This window comes from Cynocephalus volans, chromosome 12 (genome assembly GCF_027409185.1).
Source record: "Cynocephalus volans isolate mCynVol1 chromosome 12, mCynVol1.pri, whole genome shotgun sequence".
NCBI classification, from domain to species: domain Eukaryota; kingdom Metazoa; phylum Chordata; class Mammalia; order Dermoptera; family Cynocephalidae; genus Cynocephalus; species Cynocephalus volans.
The window spans coordinates 34,490,811-34,510,927 of record NC_084471.1 but is presented as its reverse complement, the minus strand read 5'-3'; the positions used below and the strand labels follow the sequence as shown (position 1 = coordinate 34,510,927).

The following is a 20,117-nucleotide window of genomic DNA, read 5'->3' as shown; positions in this document are numbered from 1 at the left end:
ATATTTAAGGCTCCACAGAAACCTGTTATTTCAGATAATCTCTTAGAGTGGGATGTGGGCATCAATATTTTTTGTTTTATTTTGTGTGTCTTCTTTTGTTTGTGTGTATGTGTATTTTTTGTTGTATTTAGTGGGGAGCAGGGGAATTAAATAATCCAGGTGATTCTGTGGTACCACCATGGCTGAGAACCACTGAGCTCTAATGAGTCACACTCTTCTGGCATTTGGCCTATAAAGCACCTTGTGTTAAGGGTAACTTTTGTTAAGGTAACTTCTGCGTATATACTATCTCACTATGTTTTTGCCATTCCTGTATTGAGATTCACATTAACAGGGAACTGTTAGCTTATTTATTCATTATATTTGTGCTTGTTTCTGTTGCTAATTAATATCATGAGTAATTAAGTTTTTCTTTATGTCTGAGTGTAATAATGATCTGAATTGTTTTGTTTCCTTTGAAGATCTAGCCAGCAGTTACATAAACTTTTTTATTGGTGATAGATAGGAAGTCAGGCTTTGGATAAAATACAGTGCCCCAGCTTGACCAATGCCACCATTGTCCTTTTTTTTTTTTTTTTTTTTTTTTAATTAATCTGTGTATTGAAAAGAAGTTATTATTCTTCACCTACTGTTAATTCTCTGACCACTATATAACAGGGAGGAAATTACCTTGTTTTGGGACTAAGGAAATAGAAAAACACAGATTATAAAGCTGTCTTTTATGTTTGTGTTACTTTTGGGGCATTTCATTATTTTATTGTTATTTCTCAGCCAAATGTAGATTTCTTCAGTAGTAAATGAAGTGATTAATTTTTGTACTCTGAAGGACCAAGGTATTTTAGTAATCAATGATTTTTTTTCCTTTCAGGAGAGAAGCCACAAGTCTTATCGTCCCTTAACAGTATTGACATTTCGCTTAAATTATCTGTTTAGTGAACTAAAACCAATGTCATATCATCTCCTAAATATGATTTTTCATGCTATGGTTAGTGTGATATTTCTTAAAGTTTGCAAACTTTTTCTGGACAACAGGAGTAGTATGATTGCTGCTCTGCTTTTTGTAGTGCACCCAGTACACACAGAAGCAGTAAGTAAAACTATAAATTGAATTTTGTTTAATTTTTTTTTTTTTAGCAGATCTTAAACAATAATTATAATGGTATATATTTTTAAGAAAAAAAATTTAGCCATGACTTTAAGTATTTGAAGAAACTTCTGAGTTAATACAAATCTTAACTTTCTAGTACACAAAGTCTAACTTCCTACTGCATAAAATTTTTAGTTTAAAAGTTTTGGAAACATAGATGTTTATCTATTCAAGAACATAAGTTATCTATAATAACTTCAGTAATATAAAATATATATGAACATAGTCTTTTCTTTGATTGTTTTTAATCAATACAGATATTAAATATTATTTGTCAACTGATCAGGGTTTGTGTTTCACAGGACAGAACATAGTAAGGCAGATTTAAGTAAAGGGTGAAGATATATCAAAATATATGCAGATTGTACAGACATCTTAACAAATGATAATACTCAGTGGTTTCATATTGCCTATTACCATGTGATTCAAAATTGTGAGCTATCTCTGCTATTGCCAATATGTTCCTCAACACCTACCTACCAAAACATTCCCAATCTATTATTTCAATTTTCTTGGTAACCTTGAAACTCCAAAATTGCCTGCCAGCAAGAGCAGAGTACTCTGTTCAGTTGCTTTGTTACAAGCTTTCTGTTGTAAGCAAAAGTCTCTGTGTGTATGCATGTGGTTGAGGATAGGGGGGATGTGTATCTCTCCCACTGTTTTGAACCCTTTGGTTTCTAGCTGAAAAATAACCATACATTTTCAAAAATGATAGGTTGTTTTAAATTTTACAGTGAGTTAAAAATGCTTCAAAGGAGGGGTTTAAGGATTTTTTATTTAAATTTTTATAATTTAAAAGGACTTTTTAAAATTTATCGTCTATTTAAACTTCAGCTTGTGAATTTATTATGAGGTATAACTTACTAATGACACCTTTGTATTTTAAAAACACTCAAATTTTAGTGATATGTAAGAAGTACTTAGCTTTTTGCTCTTTTTTTTTTTTTAAGTTAAGGACTGTTCTAGGTATTGTCCCATAATTATGTAAGATGTTATCATTAAACCTAGGACCTCTGTACTATTTTTGGATTTCCTGTGAATCTATAATTATTTCAAATTATGTTAAAATAATAATAAAAGAACTGTTATAAAGAGTCACTGATAAATTTCATTTATGGAAGATATATAGATTCACCACATGAGGGCAGTCAAAAAATGTTTAAGAAACAAATGTGTACTTAAAAAGTTATAGAATTTAGTTTGTAAAGTGCAGTTGCTATCATATACAGTAAGTGTTCAAGATACTCTTCACTAGTATGAACCTCCCCCTTCCTTTTCCTTTGTAGGTAACCGGTGTTGTAGGAAGAGCAGAACTTTTGTCATCTATCTTTTTTCTAGCTGCATTTTTGTCATATACCAAATCAAAAGGACCAGATAATTCCATAGGTAAATGTCTAACATTTGATATTTTTTCTATAGCTATAAAACTTGATCAAGCAATTTTTATGTACTCCAAGTGCTTCTTACAAAACATTATATGCCACACTTGGGGTTTATCTTTATATATTATTCTACTTTAGCATGTGTTGAAATATGAAAGTATGTAACATTGCCAATATTAAAAAATTTTGTGTGTAGTTTATATTTTTTGTCATGAACTAATATATTCTGTATGATGTGATTTTAAAAACCAAATAACCGTAGTATAGCGGAGTTTAGAGTCAGTCCTATTTTCATCTGCTTTTATCTATAAATGATATAGGTACTAATGTTTCAACTGTCTTTTGATGAATAACACCTGGTAGGCTGTCAAATTTAGGCAAGGTTTAAAACCTGTTAGAGTCTAACTATTAATATGTGTGTGACTTTTATTAACTTTTAGTATATGAACTATGATCATAATTCAACTATTTGTTGAGCCCCTACCATGTGGCCTACCCTGGAAGTGCTTTTTCCACATTAGATCACTAATCCTAATGATGCCTGCAATGTCAGAAAACAAGTTCAGGCAATAAGAATGATTTCTTTTAGAGTGTGGGCACAGTGGGCACAAAGGGGGCTTTACATGATATTTTTAACCTTTATTCAGTTAGTCTTAAAGTTTAACTCTGTGGGGGCTGGCCACTTAGCTCAATTGGTTAGAACTCAGTGTTGTAACACCAGGTTCAAGGTTTTGGATCCCTGTACCGGCCAGCCACCAAAAAAAGAAAAAAAAAAAAAAAAAGTTTAATTCTAAGTTTTTTCCTGAGTTCTTGGGGGGATTTTCTCACTATAAACCCAAGGTACTGATGGTAAGAATCCTAATTTTGTATGTGTGGAAACAGGTTCATTAAATACAAGTACTTCAAAAAGTTTGTAGAAAAATAGAATTGAAAGATAACATGAATCTTTCCATGAACTTTCTGAAGTACCCTTGTAAGTGATTCAGCAAAACATCCTAGTGTCTCTTAGATTTGTAATATGAGTTGGTTTGCTTCTGGCTGCTATGCATAATGCCTTCTTAAAACAGTTTGAGTGGCAGTAGAGCTTCCTAATTAAGAGCATGTATTTGAGAGTGTTTTTAAATTCCAGCTCTACCATTTATTTGCTAGCTCCATTTAGTACCTTGGGCAAATTACTTAACCTTTCTGTGCTTTAGTACCTTTATCTATAAAATGTGGATAATAATAGGCCCTACCTATGCAGTCCATCATGCAGTAAGTAACTAATTTGGAATTGCAAACCAATATCATCTTTAAGTACCATCCTAAGCAAAGCATAAGTGATAAAGTTAGAAAATTCCATGACCTGCAAGACCACCATCAATGGTGGTGTTCTGCCTACCTCTCTAACTATATCTCCTGCCACTCTTGCCTTAATTTGCTTCACTATCACCAGGTAGACCTTCCTGCTTTTTTCAGATAGGTGGAGAATCTGACTTTATACTTTGTTTCCCTTTTTCTTGAATTTTTTTCCCTAAGAGCTTCACATAGTTGTCTCCTTTATATTCTTCTTTGTATCATCGTACTTCAGCTCAAGTATTTCCCTCTTAGAGAAGCCTTCTGTGTTCTAACTGAAATAGCTTTTCACCTTACTTTATTTTTTTATTCCTAATAATTTTACTTGGTTCTTTTTAGTGATTTCTTATTCTTCATAATTCTAATATCTTCCCTTATTTCCTTAAAAATTACTCATTTTAAATGCTTTGTCTATCTTTTCAACTAATTCCACTTTAGTAGTATGTTACGATATTTGTATGTTAACGATATTTACTCTCTTTATGATCATTGTGTCCTTCAGTTATTTTGTGCCCTTTATTTTAGCTTGTGAATTCAAGACACATGCTCTCCTAAAATTAACAACTACTGTGTCTGTTGAGGGGAAGGGCCAAGGCCATTCCATGTTCTTCCTGTGACTCTGAAGAGATGAGAGTAATTACAACCCAGGGTGGAGAATTCGAGGTTCCCCAAGGCACCAGTGATCACTGTTGCTGTTACCAATTCTACCAAGCACCCCGTCTAATCTTTTAAAGAGAATCAGTGTTGAGAAGAGGCCAGTTTACCATCCCTCTGCATTTAGATGAGAGCTGTATGGAAGTTACTGCCTAAGACCAATTGGTCAGTTGGCACCTTTTTTTAAAAAAAACTTGTGCCTTACCCCATCAAAACTTCTAAAGAGCTCTGATTTTACCTCAGGACCATTAACTAGCCAGTGTAGCTGCAGGTTTCTACAGTAATGGAGCAGACAATGGTCTACCCAAAGCAGTCAGGAGAGTCTAGAACAGAAGTTAAAAAATGTTTTCTCACTCTTGTCTTCTTTTTGAAGTACCCTTGTATTTGTTGAGGAAATTAGGTTGAATGAATATAATATATTTTAAATTCTAATTGAAAATAGAAACCTGTTTTGACCTCTCTCTATTCTCCTAATCCCTGTTATACTTTGTACTCTACATTAAATAATTTTAGCTTTGAGACCACAGTTTCATCATCACCTTGTATTCCCATCGTATCTAGTATACTAGTATGTTGACCTATGTAAAGGTTTTCAGTCTGTAATTATTTAATCACTTTAAATTCTGGATTATTTGTGCTCCGTGGTTTTTTTGTAAGCATGATCCAATCTCAGGCCTTTGTATTTGCTTAAATGTCAATTTATCTAGCAGGTGTTCTTGTTTTGGACAAAATCACATTTGATAACTTTAGTCACAGAGATCTGATTATAAAATCTAAGTGTCTATGTTTATGTAGTAATATAGTCACTAAAGTTTGAAGAACTGAAGTGACTGGTTTCAATAAAGTTTTTGTCTTAATTGGAGCTGTTAGTTGGTAAGATTGAATCCAAGCTTATGAAAAGCATTTCCTTTGAGTGGAAATGCAAATTAGGGAGAAGCTCTGAATTTAATGGCAGAAGAACCAGGTTAAAGTCATGGTCTCTTTATTGTGGGTGGCTTTTTTAAAACCTCCAAAATTCTTTCCTCATCTTAAAAAATGGGCATGATTATATCTACCCTCTTATCCCATAGAGTGATTTTGAGATTCAGGGAAATATATGCTAAACTGGTTATATGAACTGTTCAATATATTTTTTTAAATATCTGCTTTCAAGTCCATTATTTCTCATTAATTTTTAACATCTTTCATTTGCCAAACTTATTCCTTTATTCATACATCTCCCTTTCCCAATTTTTTTCATGTCCTGTATACCTATTTTGTGAATAACCATCTACCGATTTCTTGATTTCTTTCCTCTATGAATTTCTGTTGAATTTAGTACTGTAGTGAGTACACCTCTTGATATACTCTATGACATTAGTATGCATGGTTTTGATCTAACTAAAATATGAGATTTTTTTAAGGAAGGAATATTGTTATACTTAGTATCCCCAACAGTTTTGGGGATTTTGGTTGGTTGGTTTGGCGTTTTTCCCTTTAATTTTAAACTGCGAAATAATTGGAGGTCATATTTTTCCATTAGAAAACTGAAGCTCAGAAAAGTTGCCCAAATTCACAAAGTAAGTTGGTAGTAGATCCAGAATTACTCTCACGTTCATTGTTCTTTAATCAAATTAATACTAAGTAGTAGACATTTACTTAAAGCTGATGAAGTTCGTTTTCCATTTTATGGAACTTCTGAATACTCTTGCGTGAATTTTTTAAAGAGTAGTAGTGATTTACGTGCTTATTGATAACCTGTTTCATTGTAATTTTTATAGTCTTTTTTTTTAAGTAAGAATTGCCCAATAGTTTTAAATTTCAAATTTTTAATAAATTTCAGATATAGTGAAGTACAGTTATGTGTCACACAATGATGGGGATTCTGAGAAATGTGTCATTAGGCAATTTTGTTGGTATGTGAACATCATAGAGTATATTTGCACAAATCTTTTTTTTTTTTTTTTAAGTTTTTATTTATTTATTTATTTATTTATTTAACTTTTTTTTTTTTTTTTAATTTGTCGATATACATTGTGGCTGATTATTGCTCCCCATCACCAAAACCTCCCTCCCTTCTCCCTCCCCCACTCCCCCCCAACAATGTCCTTTCTGTTTGCTTGTCGTATCAACTTCAAGTAATTGTGGTTGTTATATCTTCTCCCCCCCCCCCCCCGGTTTTGTGTGTGTGTGTGTGTGTGTGTGTGAGAATTTATATATTAATTTTTAGCTCCCACCAATAAGTGAGAACATGTGGTATTTCTCTTTCTGTGCCTGACTTGTTTCACTTAATATAATTCTCTCAAGGTCCATCCATGTTGTTGCAAATGGCAGTATTTCATTCGTTTTTATAGCTGAGTAGTATTCCATTGTGTAGATGTACCACATTTTCCGTATCCACTCATCTGATGATGGACATTTGGGCTGGTTCCAACTCTTGGCTATTGTAAAGAGTTGCACAAATCTTAATGGTATAGCCTACTACACACCTAAGTTACTTATAAAATTCAAATATATTTTAAAGTATAGAGTATTTGTCAATGGAAAATAACACAAATGTGGATATGGAATCAGAAGTGAAGTTTAAATTTTTTTTTATGATATTATAAAATTGTTTTACCACTAGACCACCAGGGACTACAAATCAAATGAGAATCAAACTTTCTAACACTCTACACAAATAATTAAAATATAAGGAAATTGAGGAAAATATAAGGAAATCGAGGTTAATAGGGTGGAAGAAGGTTTGATCCCGGAGAGGTTAAGGTGTAATAAGAAGGGAAGAATTTAGGGAGAAAGGCAGTTTGTTATTGGAGGTTATATGGTGTGGTGCCTGCGATTTGCGTGTTGCCTCTTAACTTTTCGTTTTCAGACGGAAACTCTTAAGTTTAATTTCTCAGAAAGTCATGCGCCTATATAAAAAGCTACTGATTTCCACAAAAATAAAAAATAAAAAAATAAAATTGTTTTGTGTTGTTTAATTTTTTGTATTCTTAAATTGCAGTGTGGACTCCGATTGCATTAACAGTGTTTTTAGTGGCTATTGCAACATTGTGTAAAGAACAAGGAATAACAGTTGTGGGAATTTGCTGTGTATATGAAGTATTTATTGCCCAGGGGGTAAGGAAAAATACAAATTTTGTTTTGCGATCTTTTGTCCCCGTTGAATCAGATTTCAATAGCCTTATTTCCTAAATATGTCATCACTTAAATCAGTCTGTTTACTAATAACAATAACAAAATTTTCAAGAGACAAGCATGTTTTGTGCTCATACCCACTGAAAATTACTTAACATTTTATGATACCTTCAGTTTTTTAAGCACTGCTTTTTAAGTTTCCATAATGGAATTGTTGAGCAATTTGGAAAAGTATGCAATAATACTGTTCAAGTATACAGTTGACCCTTGATCAGTGCAGAGGTTAGGGGTTCTAGGTGTTAAGGGCACTGACCCCCTGTGCGTTTGAAAATTAGCATAGAATTTTTGACTTCCCGAAAATTTAATAGCCGACTGTTGACTGAAATCATTACAAGTAACATAAACAGTTGATTAACACATACTTTGTATCTTAAATGTGTTATATACTGTATTCTTGCAATAAAGTAAGCTACAGGGGGGATAAAAGTGAGCTAAAGAAAAGAAATCTTCCCCCAATTTTTTAATACATTTATTGAAAAAAAAATCCATTTGTAAGTGGATACACACAGTTGAAATCCATGTTGTTTAAGAGTCAACTATAATTCATTATTGGGTAAGATTAGTGAGCTCTATTTTACTCATGATCAGTTCTACAGATTGTTCCACATTGATTTTATAATTGTACTCAATTTGTGTATAATGTTGTATTTAGAAAGTACATTATTGAAAACATTGTAGTATATTGTTATTTGCTGTTTAAAACCTTTTTCTTTACTTTTTTAGTATACTGTGCCATTATTGTGTTCAACTGCTGGACAGTTTCTTCGTGGAAAGGGTACTATTCCATTTTCTATGCTGCAGACACTAATAAAACTCATTGTCTTGATGTTCAGTACATTATTACTTGTTGTGATTAGAGTCCAGATTATTCAGTCTCAACTTCCAGTATTCACCAGGTATGAAATTCTGGTTCTTTTTTGTTTTTTTCATTCTGTTTTTTTAACTTTGCATTTTCAGTGATTGTAAATGTTCTAGAAAGTCTTTAATTTACACTGAGTTTTTCCAACAGCTTTACTGAGGAATAATTAACATATTTTTAAAACTGCGTATAATTAAAACATACTAATTGATAAGTTTAAGCGTATGTGTACACCCAGGAAACCACCATAAAAAAGATAATGACCATAATAAAGATAATGATAAGTGTTAAGGTTGGTGATAAGTCTTCTATATCCTTAGTGATTTTTGTCTACTTGTTCTATCAGTTATTGACAGAGGGATGTTGAAGTCTCGACTATAATTGTAGATTTGTCTATTTCTCTTTGAAGTTGAATTTCTGCTTCATGTGTTTTTGAAGCTGTTATTTTTGTTATTTTTTAAAACTTTTTATTAGCATATTCATTCTTACAAATCATGATATTTCTTTATGCCCTTTGCCCGACCTGTCACTTCCCAAACCGCCTCCCTCTCTCCCTCCCATCTCTAGTATCCTTAGGTTTATTCTATCCTTCTGAAAGTTCAACATATTATTGTGGTCTTTTCTTTCTTTTTTTCCTTCATTCCTTTGTTTTTCCCTCCATCCCTCCCTTCCTCCCTTCCCTTCTTCCTAGCAACAAGTTATGAGTGAGAACATTTGGTATTTCTGTTTCTTTGTCTGGCTTATTTCACTTAACATAATTTTCTCCAAACTCACCCATGTTGCTGCAAATAGCAGAATTTCATTATTTTTTATGGTTGAGTAGTATTCCATTGTGTATATATTCCACCTTTTCTTTATCCAGCCATCCATTGATGGACACTTAGGTTGGTTCCATATTTTGACTATTGTAAATAGAGCTGCAGTGACCATTGGGAGTGTAGGTATCCCTTTAACATGATGATGTCCATTCCTTTGGATATATACCCAAACACACGCATGGCTGACAGGTACATGAAAAAATGCTCAGCATCAAAAGTCATCAGAGAAATGCAGATCAAAACCACATTAAGATATCATCCCACCCCAGTTAGACTGGCCATTATTAAAAAGACTGAGAATAAAAAATGCTGGTGAAGATGCTGTAGAATAACTCTTCTACACTGTTAGTGGGACTGTAAATTAGTGCAGCCATTATGGAAAACAGTATGGAGATTTCACAAGCAACTACAGATAGAACTACCATATGATTCAGGAGTCCCACTACTGAGTCTATATCCAAAGGAATGAAGCTGTTATTAAGTGTAAAAACATCTGGGATTGTCACATCTTGATGAATTAATCTCTTTTTCATTACTAAATGAGCTTCTAAATTGAGCTTGTCTTATTTAGGTATCCCAGCTATCTTTTGTTAGTGTTACATGGTATTTCTTTTTCCATCTTTTTACTTTTTATTTATCTATGTCTTTATATTCAAAGAAGATTTCTTTTAGGTTGCTTACAGTTGAGTTTTCCTTTTTTGTGTGGTTGGATAATCTGATTATTGATATATTTGATGTAAATCTACTATCTTGCTAATTTTCTTTTTCCCATCTGTTTGTTCCTTCTTTTCTTTTCCTTTTCCTTTCTTTTCTTTTCCTTTCCTTTCTTTTCTTTTCTTTTCTTTTCTTTTCTTTTCTTTTCTTTTCTTCTGTCTTCTTTTGGATTAATTATATTTTATTATTTCATTTTATCTCCTTGTTGGCTTGTTAAAGTATAAATCTTTATTTTGTTTTAGTGATTGCTTTAGAGTTTTTAGTATACATCATTTCCTTATTACAGTTTACTTTCAAGGGATATTATAATTTCAAGTATATATAGTATAAATATCAATATATAATGTAAACATCACATATAATATGTATTTATATATATATATATTTAAAAAAATAACTTAACCCCCTCCTTGAAGAAAAAGAACTTAGCTTTTGTGCAATTTGCACAACTTTTCCTTGTAGATACCTTGTAAATCCCACAATCCATTGTTGTTATTTTTTGCTTTAAACAATTATCTTTGAAAGAATTTAAATAATAATTTTTAAAAAGTCTTGTATATGAACCCATGGAGTTGCCATATCCAATGTTCTGCATTCCTTTGTTAGATCAAGATTTTCATCTGGTGCCATTTTTTCCTTGTGTCTGAAGGACTTTCTTCAACATTTCTTAATATGCAGGTCTATTGTGGATTAATTCTTTTAGCTTTTGTGTCTAAAAATATATTTATTTTTACCTTTGGTTTTGAAACATATTTTGCCTGGGTGGAGAATTCTGCATTGACTGTTTTTCATTCAATAGTCTACAATTGTTCTACTGTCTTCCGGCTCACATTGTTTTCAGTGAGATAATCTGTCATCCTTATCTTTGTGCTTTTGCATGTATTGTGCTTTTTTTTAATGCCTGCTTTTAATATTTTCTATCATTATTTCTTTTATCTTCATATTTCTTGTGCTTAGGTTAATTGAGCTTCTTAGAATCTATAAGTTATGCTTTATATAAAACTTTGAATTTTTTTAACCATTATTTTTTTCAAATATTTTTGCTGTCTAGTCTTTCTACTCCTTTTGGGACTTTACTTATCCATATTTAAGCTTTTTGAAGTTGTTGCACTGATGCTCTGCTTATTTTTTTGTACTCAATCTTTTTTTTCCACCTCTGTTTTTATTTTACATATTTTATTTTGCTGTGTCTCTACCTTCTCTAATCTTTTTTCTGCAATGTCTGATCTGCCCTTAATTTCATCTAGTTATTTCTCATTCCAGAAGCTGTTTTCATCTCTAAAGGGAAGTCTGATTTGAGTCTTTTTTTATATCTTTTTTTATATCTTCCATCTCTCTACATGTTCTACTCTTTTATTGTTTTTGTCTACTAATTCTATCATCTCTGTCATTTCTTGGTCATTTCAATTTATGTTGAATAAATTTTTTCATCATTATGGATTCCATTTTTCTGCTTCTTCACATGCCTGGTAATTTATTAATGGATGCCATACATGAATTCTGCATTAATGTATTTCTATGAATATTTTTGAGTTTTGCTCTGAGATGCATTTAAGTTATTTGGAAACTGTTTTACCTTCTTTTTTTTTTTTTTTTTTTTGGCAGCTGGCCAGTATGTGGATGCAAAGGAAATGTTTTATCTTCTAGGCTTATGTTTAAACTTTTTGTTTTGTTTAGTGGGATCATAGCAAGATTTAGTATAGAGCTAATTTGGCTCCACTACTGACACTGGACATTTCTGACTACTCTATTTGATGGACTGTGAATTATGAAGATTTCTACTATGACTGCTGAGGAACTGTTCCTGGCTCTATATGTATTTGGAGATTTTAAATCTCTAATCTTTTCAGTGGTCTTTCCTAACTGTTAGTTTTCCTAATACTGCTCTACCAGATAACCACAGACTAGATGGGTGGTTAAAACAACAGAAACTTATTTCCCTACAGTTCAGTAAGCCAAGTCCAAAATCAGGATGTCAGCTCAATGGGTTCGTTCTGGAGGCTCTGAGGAAAAATATGTTCCATGCCTCTCTCTAGCTGCTGGTGGTTGCTGGCAATCTTTGGCATTCCTTGGCTTGTGACTGCATCACTTCAGTCTGTTTTGTCTCTATGTTACTTTCTCGGTGTGTCTCTCTGTTTGTCCTCTCCTCTTTGTATAAGGACACCATTCATTGGATTTAGGGTCCACCGTAATCTAGTATGACCTCATCTTAACTAATTACATTTGGGAAAACCCTTTTTACAAATAAGACCACATTCTGATGTTCTGGGTAGATGTGAATTTGGGAGAAACGTGAATCAACTCAATGCACTGACCTTGGGGCATTTCCTCACATATACTTGCTGATTACAACTCATCAATACTGGAAACTGGAGAGAGACCCTCTGTAGATCTCTCAAGTTCTCTCTCTCAGCAGCTTTCTTCTCTCTGGTATTGTGTCCCACCAACTCTAGCCACCTGGGCTCCTAGGGCTCCCAGCTCCGTCTTCACAATTCAGGTATACCACTGGGCTAAGCCTGAGTTTACCCTGCAGTTCCACTGACTAGAAACCCTATCCAGCTACGATTTCTCCAGGTAGGGCTCCCCTCATTTCTTTTTCTACTCTCAGGTATCATTATGTCTAATGCTCAGTGTGTTTAAAGAAATGTTCTGTACCTCTTGTCCAGTTTTTTAGTTGTTTAAGGCTAGAAGCAGAAATTATACTGGATTTTAACAGTCAACATACCATGTTTTTCTACTCTAACATTTTGCCTTTCTCCATTTCACCTTACTGAGCTAAAATTTAAAATAAAATATATACTAGTTCCCTATTCAGTTTTAAGTTATTAGCATTACATGCAAGAACTTTATTTTAAGAAAGGACATGTTCATGTTGCTATCCATGATAGTGCATTACTGGAACTGGTTCGAATAAATTTTATTCAGATAATTTTCTAAGCCCAAAGCTTTGTGATATTTCACGTAATTATACTTCTCAGCATTTTTTTTTCTTTAAAGAATAATTTTCAACTTCCTGAATTTTTACCTCTGAGTCTAGGCAAGCTAAACTGATCTCATTCAGGAGTTAAGTATTGGAAATAGATTTAATTGTAGATATACATTTTATATTTCCTTCTTCACCTCTTAGTTTTAGTGTTTGTTCTGTTTATCATTTCTAATTTTAGAGAATTTAAGTGAACTATTTTTCATCTCCACATTTTCATCTACATTCTGAAAATGTGTTTTATATAGATGTGAATCTATTTGTTTTGTGTATGAGTGAATGGGTATATGTAGCATATAAATATGTATTTTCTAAATGTAAGCATTTTAAAATGTGTGTGTTTATATATGTGTGTGTATATAAACTTTATTACATTACCCTGTGAAGTTGATTATAATATGATTTGATACGTTTTGACATTAACTTTTTTATTAAATCAGCTATCCTAAATAAACTTAGTTTTAAAAAGGTGAACTCTGAATAGTATATTATAGGAGAAAAAGAGAGATTTGTATTTAGTTCTGATGGTTATTTTGAGAATTTAAGTCTTGACTCAAGATTTATTATTTTACATATATATGGAGATTCAAATATGAAAGTTTTTAAATATTATTTGTTCAAATAGTATTTAGTTTTTCTTAACAAAAATATCAAAAATTTGATATTTTTAAGAAAACCAAGTCAAATGAGTGGTAGAGTTTGACTTTTCATTAACATTAATTTTAAAATGACAAATTGGATTTTTTAGGACTATGTATTAATATAGTCAGTAAAATCTAGAACATAGACTAAAAAATAAAAATCTAAAGCTATTCATTTGAAATGTACTTCTTTTTAAAAATGATTTGAATTAGTTTACAGAAAGTAGACTAAGCTAATAAAATGTATATGTAATATATTGTGGTCTAGGGAAAGATAAACTAGGATATAAGCTTACGTTAACATGTACTAGGAGACAAAGTAGAACACACATAAAATGTTACATAGGCTTACACATTTACTACTCTGTACTAATTTGGTTTTTAGCTACCTAGGAGTCAAAGCAAAGAGGGAAATTTTGCTCCTAGGTGATACTGTTTCCTGTGTTTATGACAGGTGAAAAACATAGTAATTATTTCTAAGAAGCATAATTTTTATTAGCATTCAGCTCTAAAAGAAATGTCTCATGTAGGAAAACATTGGTAAGTGTTCTCAAAAGCATCATACAACACATACAACAATGAATCTTATGTAACTTTTGTTATTACTTTTAATCAAGAAGTCATAATTTAATGAAAGCACTTCTGCAAGTATCATAATATTATAGTATGTATAAATTATTCTAATAATAAATTACAAATAGATGATCTGCTTGCCCTTCAAATGGTTCTTAAATTATCAGTTTTCTCAACAAGACTTTTCATAAAGTTTAGATAGTTTGAACTCTGGCAAGAATCTGAGGTACCCGTAAAATATATTTGTGTCTTCAGCTTGACTAGATTATGTGTAAAATATTACTTCTGCTATGTTCGGTATTTTGCTTATTTGTGTTATATATTATTTTGTGTTTAAAAAATGTTTTATTTTGAATAACTTTTTTTTTTTTTCATTCTTCATACAGGTTTGATAATCCAGCTGCTGTAAGCCCAACTCCTATAAGGCAGCTAACTTTTAACTACCTCCTTCCTGTGAATGCTTGGCTTCTATTAAATCCTTCAGAGCTCTGCTGTGATTGGACCATGGGAACAATACCACTTATAGAGTCATATCTAGATATTCGAAATCTTGCCACATTTACTTTCTTTTGCTTTCTGGGGACTTTGGGAGTATTTAGTCTTCGATACCCTGGTGATTCCTCCAAGACTGTTTTAATGGTAAGAAACTTTCTTAACTTTGCAGATGATGTTACATTCAGTTGATTAAATAAGAGACTTCCTTTAAGGCATCAAAAGCATCTTTTTGAAGCACTGTCTGCCTTTGTTCAACATCATCTCAATTTATGAACTAAATTTATCCTAAAATTATGTATCAGAATTTAATTTGCAAGCATAATTTGATGTATACATTCAGCATGTAAAATGAAAACTGATTATGAATTTTCCTAATCTGAAATCATGAAGCATTCCTTTTTGATTTATTTTCTTATATTTATCTTTATCCAAGTATATTTTGCACTTTTTGAAGAAATGGATAATATTATATATTTACTTGTTTACTTGGCACAGAGAAGAGTATCATATGAGATATGCAGCTAAAAATATATAGCTCTTTAGTTCTCATTAGTAAGTTTTTAATTACTCCCTGAGATAGTTCTTAGTATGTTTAGAGAACTCTGATTATTTGAAGCCTTTTGTTGTTGTTTTTCCGAACTCTGTTTTCTTGTAATTTTCTTACTGTGCTTTCAGTGCTTATTCATAAGTGTTCTGTTTCCTCTTCCTTATTGAAGACAATAGTAATCTTTAACATTTTCTCAAGCAAAAGTGTTTAATGCTTTGCAGATGTATCATTTCTAGCTACAGCCGCTAGATTTATTTATTCACTCAATAAAAAGTTAAAAATTGGAGCCTACATACCAGGCAGCATTTTTGGCACTGAGGATAGGATAATGAAAGGAAATACAAGGTCCCCATTTCCAGAGAGCTTGCATTTTAGAGAAATTTGAAGTCAATGTCTGAGAGAGAAGATTGAAAGAATGTTAGAGTTTGCGAGGAAGATTGTGTTTGTTATTATCCTTGGACATGAAGAGTTTGAGGTGTCTTTGAAACATCCTAGTGAAGATTTTGAATAGCACTTGTGTGTGGAGTTCAGAGGAGATGCCTAAGCTGCACATAAAAATTTTATTCATTGGCAAAAATGTGGATGTAGATAAGGTAGCCTATGGAGAAATTATACAGCAACCTTTTTCAGTTTTGTCAGTTCTCTCAAAGATGGTAACTAGCTAGTACATTCTAGATGCACAGAATAGAAGTTAATTCATACTCATAACGGATGCTTTAGAGTTTTTGGTATTAATTGTCCCCCAGAAAATAGTTCAGGGAGCCAAACAGAGTGAAAAGAGAAGCCTACAACTAGGTCTTCAGAAACTTCCATGTTTAGATGTTGAATAGAGTAAAATGAACTTAAATAAGAGACAGACTGAACAGAAAAGTAGGAAAGTATTTTAAGAAAGACTTAATGGTTAACACCAACATATATTGTTGAGTAGAAAAGTGAGATTTAGTTGAAAAGTGATATCTGTTGGGTTTGATCTCTTTTAGATTAGTTACTTAAATGAAATTTATTTCTGTGGAGTGATTTGATTGGGAGATTAAAAAAAAGTGAAGGCAGCTAGTGTAGATAACCTGTAGAGATAATGTAACTTGGAGTATTTTAAAGGATGAGATAAACTTGAATGTATTGCCTCCCTAAGAAAGAAAAGGCTAGGCTGTTCAGGCAGTGGCTTTAAGCATAGCAGACTGCTGGCCTTATGTAGGATGTAGGGGAAGCATGGAGATCTGGGATTGGTAGACTTCCAGAGGCAGAAGTGAGTTGATTTCAGAGAGAGACTGTTGATTAGTTGGCATTTAGAAGCATTTTTATTAGCGTACTCAGTTGGTTGACTTTCAGAACCAAGGAGATATCACTAATGGGTTGGCTTGCAAAAACATATTTATTAAGTCAAAATGTTGATTAAATAGCTACTTGTTCCCATGACTACAAAAGTCTTTTCCTAAAATTTTGGGAAATTGTTTTATATCTGAGAGATGTAATGAATGGTGAAGGTAGATCAAAGATGTACTGTCAAAGGAGAAAAAGTTTAAGGTTTCAGAGGCAAGAGCATGTTTAAATATAGGTTGGAAGAATACAGTTGATTAGAAAGTGGTTGAATAAATGAGAGAAGAGATAATTGATAGTGAGATTTGTGAGGAGTAGATGGATACAGAGCACAGGTTTAATCTGAGGTAGAAGGAAGCACCTATGTTACCGGAAGGAAGGAATTGAGCATGAATGTGAATGTCGGTACGTTTAGTAGCAGGGAGTTGAAGAAATTATTGTTTTATGGCTTCAGCTTTCTCTGAATTAGAAAGTATGGTTGCCTCCTGAAAGTGATATAAATCGGAAGTTTTGAGAAAAATAGGCAAGACTCAAAACAGTCAAGAGTGGGATTGAACCTACCAGAGAAACCTAGAAATCCTGAACAGTCTTAAAGATTAATTTGAAATTGGTGATCATGAATTTATGATGATTTTAATCTGTTCAGTTTGAGACTTACTCTAACAGTGCATTGCTGCTCAGGTAAATAAAGACAAAACAGATAAATGGTAGAATACATCCAAAACTGAGGTTCTATTAAAGATTAAAAAAAGGAGAGATAGGGGAATTAAAATTTTGGCAAATAAAATAATCATATATATAATGTAAGCTAAGTAAGAAATAAAATAGAGAATAATGCCAATGAAATAAATATAGATTTATATAAACTGTATTTTATGTATATGAAAAAGGAATAGTTGTGACCTTGAGTATAACTCTGCTTTAAGTATAGTCTCAAACAAGCTAATTATTTATAGTGGTATTTTCTGAAGATCTCTGGAAGGTCTAAGTAGAGCAAAGAAGTAGCAACCAAGGATCAGATACCATGTTAAGCACTTATTTAAATAAGATTACATACATACCAACAACATAATGTAAGTGGTTTTACTTTTAAAGAGAGTCTTGGGGTGATTGAGTAGTTTACCTCATTTTACATAGAAAGTAAGACGTGAAACATTTCTCTCAAACTCTGCTTTTTCCACTAACATCCTTCTTTTTAAAGATAATTTATATTACTGGAAGAAGGAAATTATAAGTTAGTCATAGTTAACTAGGTTGGTATATATTAATAGAGAGCAGATATTCCTTATCCCAGAACTAATAGGTTTTTTCCTGAGTATGGTTTTTCTTTCTTTATGTAGCTTATGCATCAGCCTGGGATAAATCTTTGAATGAATTTAACACTTAATTTCTTCAAATAAAATTGCTTTAGGGCAGCCATGAATTAATAGGGACTTTTTTTTTTTAATTAACTGCTAAAATACTTAGGAACATCTGTGTTTCACATCTAACTGGTTATTTTTATCAAGCATTTCTGGGAAAGAGAGGGTGAACTACCAGTACGTTCACTCTTTAAATTTTACCTTTTTGATTTTAAAACAATACTGAAGTTTCAAATATACAAATTGGTATGATACTGAGCTGTTCAATGGTAGTGCTTTTTCTCAGATTTGTTGTTGCCTCAGTACTGATCATAAACGTGAATATTCATGGAGAAAGTATTCTTTTCAATGTATATACATCTTTACTTCTATATTTCACTAATAAAGTATAATAAAGAAAAGACGTTCTCTCCCCTTAAGCCCTTAGAAGAGTCTCAAACTTCTGAAGCTGAAAGATTAATTTATTTATTAAGTTAGGTACTAGAAAATAAGTCATGGGAACAGATGTCCATAGGAACAGATGTCCTAAAGACAAACTTATTTACTTATTTCCTTCCACAAGTTATTTGTGTGCTAGTTATTTGTGGCTTTATAATCTGGAAACCACATGTCAATCCCATTTTCAAAATGGCAAGAAATCTAAGCACTTTTGTGTTGTTTTATTTCAGTGTGTTTTAAGTGTTATAATTTTAGAAATTCTTTTTTTTTTTTTATTATAACATTTACTTGTACATATTTACAGGGTACAGTATGTTATACTGCACAATGATTCACTTAGGGTAGATAGTATAGTACCCATTAGTCTGCCTCTTCTCCTCTCCCCCAGCATCTGGTAACCAGTATTCTACTCTCTACTTTTGTGAGAACCACTTTATTTATTTATTTATTTTTAGGTTCCATGTATGAGTGAGATCATGCAGTATTTGTCTTTCCGTACCTGACTTACTTAACATGATGGTTTCCATTTCCATACAAGTTACTGCAAATGATAGGATATCATTTCTTTTTTATAACTGAATAGTATTCCATTGTGTATATATACCACAGTTTTTTTTATCCATTCATCTGTTGAAGGGCATTTAGGTTGATTCCATGTCTTGGCTATTGTAAACAGCTTTCTGATGAACATGGGAATGCAGGTATCTTTTGGATATATTGATTTCATTTCCTTTGGGTATATATCCAGTAGCAGGGTAGCTGGCTCATAAGGTAGATATACTTTTAGTTCTTTGAGGAAGCTCTGTACTGTTTTCCATAATGGCTGTACCAATTTATATCCCACCAAAAATGTAAGAGGGTTCCCTTTTCTCCACATCCTCTCCAACATTTGTTATTTTCTGTCTTACTGGTTGGTAATAGCCATTCTAACTGGGGTTAGATGAAATCTCATTGTGGTTTCAATTGGCAATTCCTTGATGATTAGTGATTTCGAGCATTTTCTCATGTGCTTGTTGGCTTTGTGTGTGTCTTCTTCATTTGAGAAATGTCTGTTCAGGTCCTTTGCCCATTTTTAAATTGGCTTATTTGGTTTTTTGATGTTGAGTTGTTTGAGTTCCTTATATATTCTGGCTGTTTACCCCTTGTCTGGTGTATAGTTTGCAAACACGTTTTTCCATTCTATAGGTTTTCTGTTCATTTTGTTAATAGTATCTGTTGCTGTGCAGAAGCTTTTCAGTTTGATATTGATATAGTCCCATATTTTTGCTTTAGTTTCCTGTACCTTTTTAGTCTTGCTCAGAAAGGCACTGCCTGCTCCCATTTTGTGTAGCACTTCTCCTGTGTTTTCTGCTAGTAGTTTCGTAGTTTCAGGTCTTAAATTTAGGTCTTTAATCCATTTTGAGTTTATTTTTGTGTGTGGTAAGAGACAGGGATCTAGTTTCCATCTTTTGCATGTAGATATCCAGATTTCCCAATTCCATTAATTAAAAAGACTGTACTTTCCCCATTTTATGTCAAAAATCTTGGCACCTTTGTGAAAACTCAGTTGGCTATAAGTGTGTGGGTTTATTTCTGGTCTCCCTATTCTGTTCCAGTTGTCTTTTTGGCTGTTTTAATTCCAGTAACATCCTATTTGGGTTGCTATTGCTTTATAATAAGTTTTGAAGTCAGGAAGT

The 20,117-nt window shown here is 32.4% G+C and overlaps 1 protein-coding gene across 4 annotated transcripts in view; it reads left to right on the top strand.

Moving 5' to 3' along the window:
* Positions 1–20,117, top strand: part of TMTC3 (transmembrane O-mannosyltransferase targeting cadherins 3) — a 69,071-nt gene that overhangs the window by 15,579 nt on the left and 33,375 nt on the right. For all 4 annotated transcript variants that reach the window (XM_063074949.1, XM_063074948.1, XM_063074950.1 and 1 more), the window contains 5 exons: positions 869–1,087; positions 2,434–2,533; positions 7,502–7,617; positions 8,419–8,591; positions 14,670–14,922. In XM_063074949.1, coding sequence (XP_062931019.1) covers positions 869–1,087; positions 2,434–2,533; positions 7,502–7,617; positions 8,419–8,591; positions 14,670–14,922 — 861 coding nt within the window. The remainder of the gene's footprint in view (positions 1–868; positions 1,088–2,433; positions 2,534–7,501; positions 7,618–8,418; positions 8,592–14,669; positions 14,923–20,117) is intronic.